Source organism: Xenopus laevis, chromosome 5S (assembly GCF_017654675.1).
Source record: "Xenopus laevis strain J_2021 chromosome 5S, Xenopus_laevis_v10.1, whole genome shotgun sequence".
NCBI classification, from domain to species: Eukaryota; Metazoa; Chordata; class Amphibia; order Anura; family Pipidae; genus Xenopus; species Xenopus laevis.
The window spans coordinates 74,177,120-74,196,579 of NC_054380.1; the positions used below are offsets into that span (position 1 = coordinate 74,177,120).

The following is a 19,460-nucleotide window of genomic DNA, read 5'->3' on the forward strand; positions in this document are numbered from 1 at the left end:
TAAACAGTCTTCCTGACTCCCATATCTCTCCCCTCCAATCAATCTTAAACTCCACTATTCAGAGGTAAGGAGCAGCGAGGTAGAAAGGTTTGAGGCGAGAGGTGGATGGTGTGAAAAGAAGCTGGCTCTGAGAGGAACAGAGGAGTGAAGGGTTTTGAATGTTAGCAGAAGGGTTTTTATATGCAGCCATACTAAGGATTTTAGTTGGGTTTGAGCAGGTTACCTTTTAGGAGAGAACAGAAGGTTCCTGATAGTGGAGCAAAGTATGTCCTGGAAATAAGGGTAGGTGGGATGTTTGAGAGGGAATTTTTCTTTCTTAAAATCAACGTCATATAAATACAGAAACACAAAACCAATTTTAACATTTAGGGGCAGATTTATCGAAATGTGCAGTTAGAACTCACCACAGAAAAACAAACCCACTTTTTATTAATTCCTATGGGATTTTTAAAAGCATATTTATCAAATCCCACAGGAATGAATAGAAAGTGGGTTAGTTTTTCTGTGGTGAGCTCTAATCCCACACTTTGATAAATCTGCCCCTTAGATTTCTCTTTGAGGTTTTTACTTCCTCTGCCTTAATAAAGAGGATTTCCCTTATCACAGCATTGGCAGCATATTCAATGGAATCTACATCTCATCATGTCGATTTCTAACAACTTAAATGCCACAAATAATGATAACTGATTACCCCCGCACACCCTCCTCATGGAAACATTACTGACTTGCTCATAAAAAAACTTTTGTTATTGGACATTCAAGTGTTTTTGATTGGGAAGTGTTGCCTGCACTAAAATTAGGGTTAGGTATATAGGATATTTATCATGGGTGGGGGTAGAGAAAGCTGAGAGGAGTGTTGAATGTACCAGGGTTAAGGGCATTTATCATTATGAAGAACATGGCTTTCATTATTCTAATAATTACAGTAGCTGAGTAGTAGTTATCCAGAGTTATCGGGACCTGGGGTTTTCCGGATAACGGAGCTTTCTGTAATTTGGATCTTCCTGCCTTAAATCTACTAGAAATTCATTTAAACATTAAATAAACCCAATAGGCTGGTTTTGCTTCCAATAAGGATTAATTATATCTTAGTTTGGATCAAGTACAAGGTACTGTTTTATTATTACAGAGAAAAAGGAAATCATTTTTAAAAATTTGGATTATTTGGATAAAATGGAGTCTATGGGAGACAGCCATTCCGTAATTCGGAGCTTTCTGGATATCGGGTTTCCGGATAAGGGTTCCTATACCTGTAATACATATGTTATAATTTTTCTAATGTCCTTATAATACATAAAAGCCATAAATATATTGTAAATTATATCCTTATAAACGGTGAGTTCTGATGTTATTAGTTATAAACGGTGAGTTCTGATGTCATTTATTTCGCATGATACGGCAAAGGATTCGCTGGCACACGGGTAATGCTGGCAGGGTGATACCCTTGCTTTAAATTTATTTAATGCAGCATTAAATAAATAAATTTAAAGCACATGTTTCACCCAGCCAGCATTACCAGTCTGCCAGTGAATCCTTTGCCGTATACATTGTATAGGTGGCCGATACCTATCTCACCGTGCACCGGGGCTTCGCATTTGGAGGACCAGGGTCTGCGTTTGTATTGAACTTTTCCATTTCTTTCACATGACTCACTGAAACTTGTGTATTATAATAAATAAAGTATCCCCAGTTGCAAAATATAAGGATATTAGAAGTTACCTTGGAGTTCCCTGACCTTCGGCCTTGTGTTTTTATATGGTCATGAAACTCCTCGGTAACTTATAATATCCTTATATTTTTAGGGATGCACCGAATCCACTAATTTGGATTTGGCGGAACCCCCCGAATCCTTCATGAAAGATTCGGCTGAACCCCCGAATCTTTCATGAAAGATTCGGCCGAATCCTAACTTGCATATGCAAATTAGGGGTGGGAAGGGGAAAACATTTTTTACTTCCTTGTTTTGGGGCAAAAAATCGCACAATTTCCGCCCGCCCCTAATTTGCATATGCAAATTCGGGTTCGGCCAGGCAGAAGGATTCAGCCGAATCCTGCTGAAAAAGGCAGAATCCTGGCCGAATCCTGGATTCGGTGCATCCCTATATATATTTTACAAGAGGGGGTACTTTATTTGCTTTATAATTTACAATAGGAGGTATGTTATCCCTTATAATACATGAGTGATGCACTGAATCATCTGTATAACTCAGCTTTGTGCCTTTTTATGGTCCCAGAATGACTCAATGACTTCTAATATCCTTATAATTTACAGTAGGGGTACATTATCCCTTATAATACACAACTGATACTCAGAGTTACCTGTATAAATCAGCCTGCAGCCTTGTGCCTTTATATGGCCACAGAACCAGTGACTTTTAATATCCATAACATCTTCAGGTTTTTTCTCATTTTTAATACAAATTACAGTTTCCTGTACCTTTATACCTGTGTCACACAGCCTGTAGCCTTGTGCTTTTATTGTCACTAAACTGGTAATTGTCTTCTAAACTATGTGTTAGGTAGGGGTTCCCTTAACAATTGTTGGACCTCAAAACTGGTACTAGGCCATAAATCTAAAAGAACGTGCATTACATCAGAGGTTTTTCCCTCTAGTATTGCTGCTGAGGATGGCTGACATGCTTTCTCATGCCACAGAAGACATTGCTGTCATTAGCACTGTTATATACTTTTCCTTTTTACAAGCAAAACTGGAGTAACTTTGGCTGTCTCTTGCAGTGGTGGAAGGGATGGCCTTGTTGGACCTTGGAGTATCCCCTTACTCAGGAGATGTCTTTCATGAGGTAAGTGTCTAACTGTTCATTGAACACCCATATATAGATTTTTTTCATGCTTACACTATCCATGGTATATTACTTTTTAGAGCTGAAATTCAAATGTTGTAATGGCACAATCAATAATTAAATTATGTGAAACAGCTCTAGCAGTTAAGTGTTATCTAGGTTGCTGTATTTTTTTTCTATTTGCAATTCAATAAAGTGACTACTGTGCCCAAAACAATTGTAAGATTTTATAGATATGTATTATAAGTGAAGGTCACATAGTGCATTGCATTTTTACAATTTTTTTCTTTTTTCAGACGCCGCTCATTGTATATCTTTTCCATTTCCTTGTAGACTATGCAGAGATAGTATTCATGGTAAGTGAATAACCTTAGCTTTGTCTTTCAGTGCGGCACAGGCACACAGGGAAAAAAACTCACCTACTTACCTATTCTTGCTTCTCCACTCCAAGGCACGTTATGTTTTTTTAAGGTGTCGTATTCACAGAAGGTTCAAACAGCCTTCTAGTTGGCCTGTTTTTGGAAAGTGTCTAGCAGTGGTACCTGTAGAGGTATTGATTCAGGTTCTGATCTGGCTTCTTTTTTTTTTTTTTGGCCCCTAATATGGTATACACCTCTGTGGGTTTCCCCTTTCTCTCATTCATTCATGTAGGGCATCCCTTTTAGCCCTATACTGCCAGAATGTAGGAGCTAATTTTCAGGGAACAGCAGTACTTTGTGCTTTTTTCTAGATACCCCCAACCACAGGTGTAGGAGAAGCTCTTGCTTCTTACTAGCGATGCACTGAATCCATGATTCGGTTCGGAATTCGGCCAGGATTCAGCCTTTTTCAGCAGGATTCGGCCGAATCCTTCTGCCCGGCCGAACCAATTCCTAATTTGCATGTGCAAATTAGGAGTGGGGAGGGAAATCAAGTGACTTTTTGTCACAAAACAAGGAAGTAAAAAATGTTTTCTCCTTAGTCTGCTTGGGGGACACAGGAACAATGGGGTACAGCTCACACCACTAGGAGGCAGGACACAACAAAAAACAAACTAATCCCTCCTCCTCCTGCTATACCCCAGCTCCCAGGTGGAGCCAGGCCAGTTTCGTTGTGTCCTCAGGAGGTTAGGACATAGATCTCCTATCAGGAGTTAGATTTTATTTTTTATTTTTCTATTCCGTAGCCAACATCCTGGCCTTCCTGCAAGAGGGGCTATCCTTGGGATCCCTAAAATCCCAGATCTCGGCTCTGTCTATATTGTTCCAGAGACGATTAGCCTTACATTCCGATGTCAGAACCTTCTTACAGGGGTTGGCCCATGTTCGGCCTCCCGTCCGGTCTCCTGTACCGACTTGGGATCTCTCTCTAGTACTACGATCTCTGCAACGATCTCCCTTCAAACCTTTGTCTTCCATTCCTTTTCAATGGCTCACATGGCATCGGCTCGCAGGGTATCGGAGATGTCTGCTCTTTCCTGCAGATCTCCTTTCTTCACCTTTCACCAGGATAGGGTTGTTCTCCGCACTATACCTTCCTCCTTCCATCTGAACCAAGAGATCACCATTCCAACCTTCTGTCCCTCTCCTTCCAATCCCTTCATTCACTCGATCCCGTGCGTGCTCTCAAGTACAGGTATGGGACCTGTTATCCAGAATGCTCGGGACCTGGGGTTTTCCGGATAATGGATCTTTCCGTAATTTGGGTCTTCATGCCTTTAATCTATTAGAAATTCATTTAAACATTAAATAAACCCAATAGGCTGGTTTTGCCTCCAATAAGGCTTAATTATATCTTAGTTTGGGTCAAGTACAAGCTACTGTTTTATTATTACAGAGAAAAAGGAAATCATTTTTAAAAATTTGGATTATTTGGATAAAATGGAGTCTATGGGAGATGGCCATTCCGTAATTCGGAGCTTTCTGGATATCGTGTTTCCGGATAAGGGATCCTATACCTGTACTACCTGCACTGCGTCAAAGACGTCCGTAAGTCAGACTCTCTGTTCATCATTCCCTTGGCGCCCCTTCAGGGCTCCCCTGCCACTTAGGCAACCATCTCCCGTTGGATCAAGCAGGCCATTCACAGCTCAGGGACTAAGCCCCCCAGCTAGACTCAAGACTCATTCCACCAGAGGAATGAGTACGTCCTGGGCTTTTTGGAATCAGTCCTCAGCTGAACAGTTGTGCAAGGCTGCCACTTGGACTTCCATCCATACTTTTGGGAAATTCTACCATTTTGATACTTTTGCAGGATCTGACACCCGCTATGGCAGGAAGGTACTTCAAGCCGTGGTGGCTAGTTACACATAGGCCTCTACCTCCCACATGTTTCTTTTGGGACAGCTTTGGTATGTCCCCATTGTTCCTGTGTCCCCCAAGCAGACTAAGGAGAAAAGGAGATTTTGTGTACTCGCCGTTAAATCTCTTTCTCTCCAATCGCTTGGGGGGGACAGGACTTCCCTCCCTGGTCGAGGCCTTCAGACATGGTTGATAATTGCAACCTACTTTTCATTGTATATAGTTATTAAGGCTTCAAGTTTTTTGGTAACCTCCTGTTCTGTGCTTTGGTACGGACTGGCCTGGCTCCGCCTGGGAGCTGGGGTATAGTAGGAGGAAGGATTAGTTTGTTTTTTGTTGTGTCCTGCCTCCTAGTGGTGCAAGCTATACCCCATTGTTCCTGTGTCCCCCAAGCGACTGGAGAGAGAGAGATTTAAAGGTGAGTACACAAAATCTCCTTTTCCCATTCCCACCCATAATTTGTATATGCAAATTCGGATTCAGGTTTAGTATTCGGCCAAATCTTTTGCAAAGGATTCGGGGTTCGACCGAATCCAAAATAGTGGATTTGGTGCATCCATACTTCTTACTGCCCTGGAACACAGACTTGATGTCATAATAAATCTTTGTGATGTCTGCTATATTGCTTATTTTATCTATAATGTTATCAATTTAGCCTTATTTCTCAAAACAAAGAATACCAGCACATTAAAAGGAATTGATATATCTTAAAAAGGCAGATGATAAGGGAAAGCAGAAGCCTATGTTGTTAGAAGAAGAGCAAAATAGCGTACCTGAACACCCAAATCACCAAAGTTGCTGACCCACTTAATTACATATTCAGTTTTCTTTCTCCTACCCATGGGCGTAACCAGAGGAAGCAGACCTTGTGGCTGCAGGGGGGGGGGGCAGGAGGTATAGGAGCCCCATGAGGCCCTGATTCATATACAATTTCAATAAATATTGGTAAAACAGGTCAACCGCTAGACATTTTGGGGGCCAGAAAACAATTTGCTGTGGGGCCCCATAATATCTAGTTACACCACTGCTCTTGCATGTCAATAAATGCATTTTCTAAGGCTACCTTATTATCTACAGAATTTTAGGAGGGAGTTCCTTTCTTTTCTGCAGTACCATTCCTCTGCAGCAAAAGGTGCTTTCGTTATTGATGTAGTTTCTACTGCCTGCCAATGTGCACAAGGGCTTCCTCTTTTTTTTGGCAGTGCTGTTTTTTTCCTGGGTGGGTCGGTATGGGTGGATTTAATGTAAGTGGATTCAGCAATTGTACTGCCCCACTCTCACTCAAGCTTGCACTCTTCAGACATTGGTTCTGCAGTTTTGTTATTGTTTATTGTGCCTTATTCATTCAATACGTATTGCAGAACTCCATCTCCCTGTAGCTCTGATGATAGCAGAGCCAGAGGTTGTCTTTACTTGCTATTTTGCTTTTGTTGCCATGTGTTCTGATGCCCTGTGTATTTAGCAATAAATCTTATTCTCTTCCCCCAGATAATGGATGCCCTCACTGATGTAACCCTGTACCTTGCTGTTCAGGAGTACAACAAATTAATGGTAAGATTACTTTTATAGTCATGAAAAAGGATCACACATGTCACTTTCTAGAAGAATATTTTGGAGTTAGTTACTGTATACTCCAAATAACAAATGGAAGGTAACACTGTAAATGTCTTTGTTTAAGGCTTACTTGGCTCAGCTTTTACTATAAGCAGCAATCAATATCTGCTTCCTCCTAAACATGATTATCTCTCTCTTGGGAATGTTAAGCAATCTAGTCTCTGCTTTAGAGGAGGAAGTTAAAAAAACATCAGATGTTGGTGTAATTTGGAGAAATGCATGACTAAGGTAAATCAAATTATTAAAAGAAAAGTGATGGTTTCGTTACTGTATACTCCAAATAACAAATGGAAGGTAACACTGTAAATGTCTTTGTTTAAGGCTTACTTGGCTCAGCTTTTACTATAAGCAGCAATCAATATCTGCTTCCTCCTAAACATGATTATCTCTCTCTTGGGAATGTTAAGCAATCTAGTCTCTGCTTTAGAGGAGGAAGTAAAAAAACATCGGATGTTGGTGTAATTTGGAGAAATGCATGACTAAGGTAAATCAAATTATTAAAAGAAAAGTGATGGTTTCGTCTTTAAACAGACAGGAAGTAAGTGAGATGTTGGAAATTGATTACTGGGGGAGGTTATGGCTGGCTTATGACACCATTAGCATTATTTTGCTGCCACAGATAGACATTAATTAATCTCTAGATTTTGTTGCCTTTGTACAGAGTCAGAGTGTAATAAAGAAAACTCCTTCCTTATGCTGAAGACAAGGGGGCAATATCTCAACTGGTGTCGGCAAAGGAGACTTCCCCTGTGCCTTAAGCATTAAACCTTTATGATTGCTTTTCCTCTTTCATGCATCTGAAAAGTGTATAGCTATTAATAGATTTTAATATAAACCCAACTCCACAGGGATTCATTTCTGAAAACCTATTGCTTGTTCCTGTAAACTGACTGTAAGGGGATTAATGCCGATGTTCTGTTTTTCCTCTGCAGTTTAAGAAGCAAAAGCTTTTATTGGAGCTGAAAAAATATCCTCAGGAAGGACATGAACTCCTAAGGGTACCAACTGAGATGTACTATGTACCTTTGAAGGTGTCCCTTTTGTAAGTATTGCTTGGGGGAAGGAAACAGTATTTACTGGATGGTAATATTGTTTGCATTGTGTGTAGTTAATTGAACATTTATTGGTTAAAAATATAAAAAAAATGCGTCAGCTGCACTCTAGGATGAGATGCTCGACCCACAGCTATCCTTTCTTTGTCATGCTGGATCTTCCCCTTAGGCAATTGGTGATTGTTAAATATCATATTCCGTCACTGTTAGCGCCTAGCAGCAGCTGGGATTATTTATATATATACATATATATATATATATATATATATATATATATATATATATATATATATATATATATATATATATATATATATAGATATATATATATATATAGATATATATGTATATGTATATGTATATATATATATATATATATATATATATATATATATATATATACACATATACATATATATATATATATACATATATACACATATACATATATATATATATATATATATATATATATATATATATATATATATATATATATATACACATATACTTATATTATAAACCCATTTATCTGACTGTGCAAGACTTTTTTGAATTTGTTCATTTTATTGGGAGCAGCCATGATTCCTGGTAACCTTATTCAGAGTCTCTAATGTAACAATACCAACCAATAGCCAGTTTATCAGGAAAAATGGTGGCATACTTGCTTTCCTTTACAAAATGTTTGAACAAAGCTTTTCTCAGCCATGGCAATATGTTTTCCAAACTTATTACTGCTCAGTACACAGCCACTACCGCATATCAAACAGGAGTAATGTAACTCTATTAATTGAGTAGGTACACCTTTCTTAAAGGAAAACTATACCCCCAAAATGAATACTTGAGCAACAGTTTATATCAAATGAAGTGGCATATTAAAGAATCTTATCAAATCTTAAGCAAATATTGCCCTTTTACATCTCTTGCCTTGAACCACCATTTAGTGATGGACTCTGTGCTGCCTCAGAGATCACCTGACCAGAAATACTACAACTCTAACTGTAACAGGAAGACGTGTGGAAGCAAAAGGCAGAACTCTGTCTGTTAATTGGCTCATGTGACCTAACATGTATAGTTTGTTTGGTGTGTTTGTGTGCACCGTGAATCATACGATCCTAGGGGGCTACCCTTATTTTTTAAAATGGCAGTTTTCTATTTAGGATTACCCAATGACGCATACTACTAAAAGAGTATATTATTATGAAAAGGTTTTACATATGAGCTGTTTTATGCAATATTATTTTATAGAGACCTACATTGTTTGAGGGGTATAGTTTTCCTTTAACCCTTTCTACTGTATGTTATTGGACCTAGAATCTGTCTATATTTAATTCACAACACAGCAGCTGGGCTTTCTCACAATATATGCCTTCAGCAATGTCTACACATTGCATATACTTTGTGTGGCCACAAGAATCTGGGCTCCCTGTCAAACATCTCTTATCAAAACCATGGGTATGACTATGAACTTTGCTGCTATAACAACTACTGCTATTCTGGAAAGGCTTTCTATTACACGGTGAAGCATTATTGTTTTTGGATTGACCACTGATGCTGGGGATCAGTCTGTTGGAAAAAAAAACAAAACATCCCACAAGCGTTCACTTGGGTTACACTCAGGGCTCTGTGCAGTAGTGATGTGTGGGCCAAACTTGCACCCCCCTTTCCGGATCATGGGTGGGTATGGGTCAAGCTCTTCTGACTGCTCTCCCCGCCCACGACCTTACAAATGCCGACTTCTGGGTTGAACTTTTAAAGACGAACGGGCTCACCCCGCTCCTTTTGTGACATCATCGTCAGGGCGGGTCGGCGCGGGTCTATAGAAGGAAGTCGGGCTCTGGCGGGAACGGGTGGAGGGAGGGTAGGTATGAGTCGGGGAAAAACCCGACCCGCACATCACTACTGTCTCGGCAAACCCATTCTTTATGGAGCTGTCATACAAACCTTTGCAATGGAAATTTCTCACTGGAACTCTTATTCTCCTCAGCTACTTGTTGAATCCATACACCGTTCTGTCTTGTGTGGCCAAATCCACGTGTGTAATTAACAATGCCGTTATTACTCTTTTCATCCTGGCAACTGTTAAAGGTGTGTACCTCTTTACTACTTCTTAGGAGAAGGGCTTTTATCATGTAAAGTGGTAAAATACATCCGTGTTCAAGATTTAATCAAGATGAGTTCAGTCACTAAGGCTTTAATACTTTTTTCAAACGTCCATGGTTCTTAGACAATTGTAGGAGGCAATAATCACATTTACAGTCAAATTTCTTCTTCTGATTAATGTATACAGTATGTAACCTGAGAGGGAGGCAGTAGCTGGAAAATGGGAGGTCACCTTTATAATTAATTAATATAATAACTTTGTTACCACTATTTTAATAAACCTTTATTTTTCCCATATTGAACTGCGCTGTATATTGCCCCTTTGCTTTAAGTGATTTACTTAAGTTTTTATTTACTGCCGTTTTGTTTGAGGCCACACTCCCCTGTGGTACAAGAAACAAGTTGGTCAAATGGTTTCTTAAATGTCGGAACGCTAATATTTATCCTGTTTTGTTTTTCAGGTAGCCGGTTACTAAGTGCTGTGTTTCTGTCGCTGGCAACCTATCAGTCTCTGTATCCAGTCACCTTATTGCCACCAGCGCTGCTCTACTTGCTTCAGGTGCCTGGTCAAACTGATGTGTAGGCAACTGCTACTAATAAAGTGTACTAATGGCAATGACATATTTTGGGGTTCAGTCCCTCTTAGGCCTAAAGTGTACTAATGGCAGTGACATGTTTTAAGGGGCTGATTTATCATAAACTGAGTTGGTGTTTTTTCTCGATTTTCTGAAACCTCAAATACTTGTAATTTATTAAAGGAGAACCAAACCCTTTTATATTAAATACCCACCCCCCCTCAGCCTAGGTGTTACCCTCGGTAAATGCCCCTAACTCTTTACTCACCCCTCGTTGCAGGTTCAGTGCATCGGAGTTCATGGGTGCCATCTTCTCTTCGGTAATCTTCAGGTTTTCTTCCATGACTATCGGCGAACGCGCAGTTGTTAAAAAAACGTCAGACTGCGCATGCCCGATGCAGCGCTTACTTCACAAATATTACAGAAGAGAAGAAGATGGCGCCCGTGAACTCCGACGCGCTGACTCTGCACTGAGGGATAAGTAAAGAGTTATGATCATTTACCGAGGGTAACACCTTTGTGGGGGGGGTAGCAGGGAGGGGGGTCTATGTAGGGTAGGGGATTTTAATATTAAGGGTTTGGTTCTCCTTTAAAGGGGACCTATCGCCCAAAAAAAATTATTCAAAATCCTATTTTATCACATTAGTCAAGCAAAATGAACTTTAATTGCACTATATAAATTATTTGAATCTTGTTTCCTTCAGTCTGGGAATTCATAATTATAGCAAGCAGGCGGAAGCCATTTTGTGGTTACTGTTATTAAGGCAAGCCTTGTATCATCTCAGAATCTTGTTCATACACCAGAATGGGGGACCTGATGTCCAACCCCCCTATGCCCTGGCTACACAATTAAATGGTTAAGAGAACTGGGGGAATGTGGGGAGAGCAGTGACATCTAGGAAGTGCTGAATGGAAAGTGAATGTAATTGTCTGCCCCGTCTCTATGACTAAGGCATAGAGGAGGGGCAGACAATATTTGATTGACAGCTGAGATTTTTAAATAAGTTTACAACAGCTATGAACGCTTCAATAAAAAAATAGAAATTGGATTTCTTCTTTGATTTGAAATGGACCTTTATTATACAGATTTTTGTGTCTGGGTGACAGGTCCATTTTAAAGGAAAAAAACATAAGTTGCCATAAAAAAACTCTGCAAGTAAAAGCTGGCTGTATAGCAGTCAGTGGGAATGTTCTCTAACGACTTTATTTTTTTAATTTATTTTCCCAGTTTATTAAAACATTTGAGATTTTCACCCTCATTGAAAATTAATAGGACAATGAGATTCTCATATGTGCACGGGAATATTTTGTCATGTTTTTTCTTAAATAACCTAGCATTCCAGAAAAAGTCACAAGTTTTGTCTCGTTTTTTTTTTTTGTTCACAAAATCCTATTTTGATAAATCTGCTTAAGTCTCTAAATAATGTACTTTGACTTTGTGTAATTATGTTTTTCTAATGTTCTAATTCTTTTTACAGAAGGAATTTATCCCAGTGAAGATGAAGAGTACAGGCTTCTGGCTGTTCAGCTGCCAGTATTGCTCTATCTACCAGGGTTCTTTGTGTTTGCTGGTCTGTCATTCTTTCTTCTTGCTCAACTCATGGGATTTTATACCTTCTATATATGGCTTTATGTGAGTCCTTCTGTAAAACTATTCTCAATATTATTTATTTATATAGCTCTAACATATCATACATTGCTTTACAGTAACTAAATGAAATAACCGTTTTATATGACCGTAGGGATAGGAAAGAAGTCATTGCAGAAATGATGTCGTCTTTTGATATATTCTGTTTTCAGATCTGACACCAAATATCGGCCTGTTTTGGTATTTCTTCGCAGAGATGTTTGAACACTTTAGTCTCTTCTTTGTGTGCATCTTTCAGATCAATGTTTTCTTCTACACCCTGCCTCTCACTATTAATACATTCAAGTGTTACTAAACCCTGAGTTTATTTTATTAATTATTTTTCTTCTCTTCCCCAGCTTTTTGATGCGTGTATGTACCAGCAGGTGCACTGAGCATTCAGCCTTCATACCATGATGATGAATGGTGGGAGAATGTAAAGAATAACTATTATAAACAAACTCTCTGGCCCAGTGTGATAATGCTTGTGGAGCAGCCATACCTGCAGTAGGACTAGTGTCACTCACAGGTACTGAACCTTTCAGTGTTTCTTTATTGCAAGCCATTTTCTTACTCCCTCCCTCTCTCTAGTAAAATAGACACACCAATACCCGGAATAAAGATACACACAGCGACATGGAAGTTAATTAAATATGTAATAATTTATTTATTATTGATAACAATTAAAAAACTACACTTTTTGATCCTGAGGAAGGCAAAAAACCTCTGTGAAACTAGAGGAAAAAATTCCTTCCTGACTCCTTAATGGCAATCGGATTTGCTCCCAGGATCAACGCGTCATATTTAATTGAGGGAAATAGGGTAAGGGAAACAGAAAGGAATATGGCAACATACACATGAGCACCTTTTAGGCAGCTAGGTGAACGCTGCATTCTGTTCCATTCCATTGGAAACCACACAGCCTGCAGACCCGGCTTCTACAGTCTGAGGGATAGAGTGAAATAGAATGCAGGGTCTACCGAGTGGCTTAAGGGGGCTTCTGTCTATGAAACCATATTTTATATGGAAAGGGGAGGCAAAGCTGGTGTAACTGATTTAAAGGGGTCACCGCTGGTGTTATTAGGTTGGAAGGAAAAGGAATAGAAAGCAATATGGCAGCATACACATGAGCGTCATTAAGCTGCTTGGTGAATGCTGCATTCTATACCATTCCATTAAACCCCAGGCAGCTCACAGACCCCGGCGTCTGCACACTGGGATGGAGTGAAAAGTAATGTAGGGTCTACCGAGTGGCTTAATGGTGTTACAGTTTATGATACCATATTTTATAGGGGAGGCAACGCTGGTGTAACTATTATTTAAAGGGGGGGTCACCGCTGGTGGTATTATGGTGGAAGGATAAGGAATAGAAAGCAATATGGCAGCATACACATGAGCGTCATTAAGCTGCTTGGTGAATGCTGCATTCTATTCCATTCCATTAAACCCCAGGCAGCTCACAGACCCCGGCGTCTGCACACTGAGGGATGGAGTGAAAAAGAATGCAGGGTCTACCGAGTGGCTTAAGGGGGCTTCTGTCTGTGAAACCATATTTTATATGGAAAGGGTAGGCAAAGCTGGTGTAACTGATTTAAGGGGGGAGGTCACCGATGGTATTAGGGTGGAAGGAAAAAAATAAAAAGCAATATGGCAGCATACACATGAGCATCATTAAGCTGCTTGGTGAATGCTGCATTCTATTCCATTCCATTAAACCCCAGGCAGCCCACAGACCCCGGCGTCTGCACACTGAGGGATGGAGTGAAAAGTAATGTAGTGTCTACCGAGTGGCTTAATGGTGTTCCAGTTTAGGATACCATATTTTATATGGAAAGGGAAGGCAACTCTGGTGTAACTATTATTGAAGGGGTGGTCACCACTGGTGGTATTATGGAGGAAGGATAAGATATAGAAAGCAACATGGTAGCATACACATGAGCATCATTAAGCTGCTTGGTGAATGCTGCATTCCATTCCATTAAACCCCAGGCTGCCCACAGACCCCGGCATCTGCACACTGAGGAATGGGAGTGAAAAGGAATGCTGGGTCTACCAAGTGGCTTAAGTGCGCTCCTGTTTATGATACCATATTTTAGTTTGAAGTGGGGGAGCACCGCTGGGGGAGCTATGGTGGTAAAAGGAGGGTCAACTCTGGTGGAGCTGTGGTGGAAGGAGGAGGGGCACTGCTGTTTGAGCTGTGGTGCAAGTGAGGGCACCGCCGGTCCTACTGCAGAGGAAGGAAGGGAAATACAAATCAAGATCTCACGCTGGTGATTTTGGCATTGCAGGTTGATCCTGGAGCTCTACATTGCGGTATAATCGAAGTTCCTAAAGGCTTCCGCAATCTCCTTTTCCATTGCCAAGGAACCCTCAGAGGGAGGAGTTAGAACTAGATGTTGATCTCCATCCTCGGAAAGTCTAACATCCTCAGGTATGAATGGGGGCTGCATTCTTCTCTCTAGCAAAGCCATCCAGTCAATGCTCTGGTTAATAGACAATATAAAAACATTTATTATTAATTGTTATTTAGCATACTTACACTTTTATTTTATTTAAAATATGTTTGATTAGCATATAAACATTGGGAGTTCATCTGTACCTTTAGGGCTAGTCCACACGAGGAGATTCGGGGAGATTTTTTCGCCTGGCGACTAATCCCCTCGTCTTTTGAGTGACTATCTCCCCGAACTGCCAAAGCGGGTTTCCCCATAGGCTACAATGAAAAGTCGCCTGCGCTAATGCACACGCGGCGATTGCGTTTTCAATAGTCGCCCAAAGTTGCCTCAGTGCCGAATCTCCACGTGTGGCCTTACCCTTAGTTCATTTCTGTAGCTACCAAAAGTTGACTGAAAGATGAACTTACTCGAAAGAAATAATGATGCATAATATCACATGCATCTTCTTCACTTGAGCCCAGCCGCTTCAATGGGTCCCGCTGTAAGAGCTACAAAGAAAGAGAATGATCTTAGAAACATTAGCAGATAAGCTATGTTGCAGCGCTATGTGACAGTTAATGGCTATAAAGGCTAATACACAGTTAGACTGCACAAATTGGAAGGAAATGATTTAAGGGATGCAAGGATAGTGCTACCTGTTCATGAATTACTGGTTAGTTCACAGCTTGCGCCCTTAACTTACTGAGTAACTTACCCCTGATATTAAGTTGACAGCATCTCCTGCCAGGAACGTCGGGATGACTAAACCAGTAGATGGTCTCAGCATTGGTTTCTGCAATGTGCAACATAAGAAAGTTCTCTGTTACTATATTTAATAGAACTAATCAGTTGTAAGTGGCTAAGAAGACTTCAAAACCTGTTGCTACATACATTAAGGGGGTTTGTAAGGATAGATTGTAGTGGGCATATCTTAGCATACCATTTATATTCCCTACAAATGCAATCAATGCAAAAATGCTGCCACACAAACAACTTATTGCTCTGTGGCCATATGTAACGAATATAGCTGATGCTTGATGTTATTAAGTTAATAAACAGTTGCCTATTCCGTCCAGTTATTAAGGTTTCTACTTACCTCCCCAACTAGCATCTCGTATATTACAATGCCCAGAGACCACCAGTCGACAGATCTTGAGTATGGCTCCCTGGCGAGGACTTCTGGCGCCATGTAGCCAAAAGATCCTTTCAGGCTACTTGTTCGGCCTTTGTAGCCAATTCCTGAAAAAAACAGTTATTGTAAGTAAACTGATGATCAGTTGGGGCTTATTTATCTGTATCGACTCAGTTTAATAATGTTTAGTTTGATAATGAAACTGGGTAAAATATTGTCTGTGAAAAAAATGTTTTCAATATAGTCAGCCAAAAAATGTAATCCATAATAGCTGGAGTAAACAGATGTCTAAGGTAACAGCCAGAACACAAATCACTGTTGCTTCTCTCTCTAACCTTTTAGCCAGTTGGCCACTAGTTGCTGGGCCACATTAGACACATACAGTAACTGTTCAGCTTTCTTTTCATCCTGACCTGCATGCTCAGCAAACAAACTGAACATTAAGTGATACTAATCAATGGGGGATATGCCTAACAGTTGGCACCCTCCAGTGGTTTCACCTTTTCTTTCCTCCTTTAATCTGCTCTGCTAAAGCATAACTTAGTAGGAAATGTTTACTCTCACTTCATGAACCTCAATAACATTATGTGAAACTGAACCTTTTTTTTGATGTGTTAGTTTATTAGAATCCTTACCGTCTTTGCTCAGCCCAAAATCAGCCAGTTTAACGTATCCGCTGCTGTCTAAGAGCAGGTTTTCCGGCTTGAGATCTCTGTGGTAAAACAACAGCAAAAGTTAGCAAAGTACAACATATCTGGGACACTGTGACAAAAGGGGAAATAATTAGTGATGTAACGTGAATAATACAATTAATTTTGTCAAATATAAGGATATTATAAGTCACTATGTAGATCCATGGCCTTTTTAAAGCACAAGGCTGAAGTTCTCTTGCTCTTGTGGTCATGCTCTATAGGGGATATTAATATTGGCTTCTGTTCATTTGCCTGATATGTTTAGCATTAATACTCCCTTACATTTTATATTGCAAAATGTTTCATATACATGTAAATAATAAATATACTTACCGGTGTATGATGTCATTTTCATGTAAATAGGAAATGGCCATCAGCGTGCAAGCAGCATAGAACCTGCAAAGAGACTCCCATCATTAGTTTATTGAATACATAGTCATATATTTGTTAGTGTAGTGTATCTCTGTCTAAATATTACTGGCTCACTGTAAGTCAAGAGACCCACTTACTATCATGGTTGTTCTGCATGCAGCTCCGCTTAAATAAATATGTTATGTTTTTCCAAATAATGATGTTTTCTTACATCCTCTTGCCTTTGTCAGATAAACAAGGAGCCAGACCCCGTATACTACTTACTTTGTCTGAATGGCACCCGCATGACTCTAGGTAAAGGTTAATCTGTACTTACATAGCTCTTGGTTGTTCAAATGCACCTTCCCTCTGCAGGTAGCTCTTTAAGCAGCCACCAGCAACGTACTCCATCAGAAAGAATAGATGGTATTCTGACTGGAAGGTGGCGTGGATATCCACAATGAAAGGGTGGTCCGCAACGGCAAAAGCAACCCGTTTTTCTAGCAAGATCCTGAATATTAAAAGCATTCATTGTCAAAACAAGGGACATGGGTAAGTAACAAAGCTAACCATGCTAAAATGATCATTTCCATAAACTGACCTTTCAATGCCCCTTGAGGAGGTGATGCTCTCCTTTTTCAAGATTTTCAGGGCATAGGATCTTTTGGTTGCCGCGTGTTCAACAAGGAGAACCTGGAATAAGAGAGAATCTCAGGAAACGCAGGAAGATACATGCTGAACATCCATACCCCTTTCAGAGAACTGCAAGAATCGATCCATACTTGCCCCCAGCATTGCAAGGTAACATAACTAACTGTTTAGCCACTGTTCTTGCATTTGCCAATAGTCATCCTAATTATGGATTAAGTTTAATATTACCTTGGCAAATCCGCCCTCGCCTAGGAAACCACGTTGGTTGAAATCTTGCAGTGTGTAGTTGGTCAACTGCAAAGCCCTGAAAAAGAAATACCCAAAATGAAACTCCTTTTTATTTCAAATGAAATGTTAATAGTATCATCATGTACAGGTTGCATCTTACTGTGGGTCCTTTGTCACTGCCAGTGGACATCCTTCTGCTGCATCAGGTGGAGTTGGGCTGATGTTTTCTTCATCCACAGATATCTCACTATAAGGAAAAGTAAGTTTGTTATTTTGCGTTTCTTTTTACCCTTAGCCGATTCATTCTCCATAATCCTCAATAGCACAGCACCCCATAGCCATAATTCATAGGTGGCTTTGTGCTATTGAATTATGTATTGTGTAATCTCCCAGCCAAAGTGCAGGTGCATATAACCATCTGTCCTCTTCTGTGCCAATCTAATACTTTACTTTAATCAGAAGAATAATCCTGTTATTGGGAAGATTTTATTTGATGAAAGTATGGGGTAGGGATTTAATCTGGTCTCTAATAAACTCAACAATATCCTCACCTCTCCGATGGCTCTTCAGGCACCTCGTCTACCTCTGGCACTGGTTCTTCAGGCACCTCGTCTACCTCTGGCACTGGTTCTTCAGTGGATTCGTCATGTTGATGCTGCAAACAAGGGATAATTGTGCAATGAATGAATGTGGCATCACATGGATATGATAAAAGCAATGTTTATGTTCTGGCCAAGAAATGAATGGCATCAGTATAAAATACTCACTTGGAAAGAATCACTGGCAGGTTCTGAAACAACCTGAACCTCAGGTGCGCTGACCTCTTCTGCTGGGAGGTTTACACCAGTGTCACTAATAGTCTCCACTGCTGCATCTAAAGAGACAGTAAATAAACATAGTGAATGAATTTTCAAATATAAAAACTTTCTTGAACCTAAGGCTTAAGGATGTTTCTTGATTTGGTAAGATGCTATTAATAATCAGTGGTTTGAAAAGTACATGCAAAAGCCATAAAATTAATCTATAGTTCTGTGGGGCTTAGTTGAATGTCCATGAAGGGGTAGTGGATGGGATGTTAGGATGACACACGTTACTCCATATAATGCCAATAGAAAAGAGGCTAGAGCCTATTGTGACTCACCTGGAACATGCTCTGCTTCCCTCCGAACTATCTCTTCATTGAGCTTGAGGAGAGAGGAGTAAAGGGCTTTCAGCCTCTTCTCACTGCTCTTCCTCAGCTCCTTCATCAGGGCTCTGGTCTTTCTGTCCTTGGTGGCATGGTACAGATTTTCAGCCCCTGCTGCTATCTTCATCTCTTTCTGGATGACTCTCACTAGCTCCTGCTTCATTTCTGAAAGAGAGACACCTACCTGGGGCTCACAAGCATCAAGAGACTGTTTGATGTCGACAGTCTATAGAGAATGGGAAACAATTAAGAAACAATGGTTAAGTGCTTGCAAATGATATTGAATATTGAACAATGATGTCACCCATTCAAATTAGAAGAAAAGAGTTTCCTCCTAATTGTTTGGAAGGGTTTTTTTTACAGTCAAATTCTCTCCCTGAATCAGTGGTACAGGCTGATACATTAGATGGCTTTAAAGGAGATGGAAAGTTAAAAAAAAAACCTCCCTCTTTCTCTTTGCCATTATCCCCCCTCCTGAAACGCCGCATTGAAAATTGCAATGGCTTTACAGTTTTGTGCACTTCCATTCCAAAATTTTTCTATAGTGTAAGCTTTGGCGCCACCATTTTCAAATTGCCTCCCTGCGCTTTGTCTCTAGTACACATGCGTCTCTTCCGTGACCCTGTGGTGTAACCAAACAAGCGCGCATATGTCGATACACAGTGATAAGCATTGGTGTCGCATCTATAGTGCATATTCTTTGAATAAGCCTGTAAGTGCCACAATATGTTTTA

At 40.1% G+C, this 19,460-nt stretch overlaps 1 protein-coding gene across 6 annotated transcripts in view; it reads left to right on the top strand.

Annotated features, from left to right (window-relative positions):
• Window positions 1-19,460, top strand: part of LOC108717977 (phosphatidylinositol glycan anchor biosynthesis class U protein-like) — a 30,439-nt gene that overhangs the window by 823 nt on the left and 10,156 nt on the right. For 3 of the 6 annotated variants that reach the window (XM_041564657.1, XM_041564655.1, XM_041564656.1), the window contains exons 2-14: window positions 2,737-2,801; window positions 3,098-3,157; window positions 6,569-6,631; window positions 7,627-7,736; window positions 9,734-9,834; window positions 10,311-10,408; window positions 11,903-12,057; window positions 12,411-12,580; window positions 14,340-14,482; window positions 15,595-15,743; window positions 17,037-17,213; window positions 17,305-17,462; window positions 17,689-17,799. In XM_041564657.1, coding sequence (XP_041420591.1) covers window positions 2,737-2,801; window positions 3,098-3,157; window positions 6,569-6,631; window positions 7,627-7,736; window positions 9,734-9,834; window positions 10,311-10,408; window positions 11,903-12,057; window positions 12,411-12,468 — 710 coding nt within the window. In that variant the 3' untranslated portion in view covers window positions 12,469-12,580; window positions 14,340-14,482; window positions 15,595-15,743; ... (1 more) ...; window positions 17,305-17,462; window positions 17,689-17,799. Of the gene's footprint in view, window positions 1-2,736; window positions 2,802-3,097; window positions 3,158-6,568; window positions 6,632-7,626; window positions 7,737-9,733; window positions 9,835-10,310; window positions 10,409-11,902; window positions 12,058-12,410; window positions 12,581-13,898; window positions 14,483-15,594; window positions 15,744-17,036; window positions 17,214-17,304; window positions 17,463-17,688; window positions 17,800-18,110; window positions 19,458-19,460 lie in introns of those variants that run through there. The other 3 variants (XM_041564658.1, XM_041564660.1, XR_005961585.1) reach the window with 3 other exon arrangements.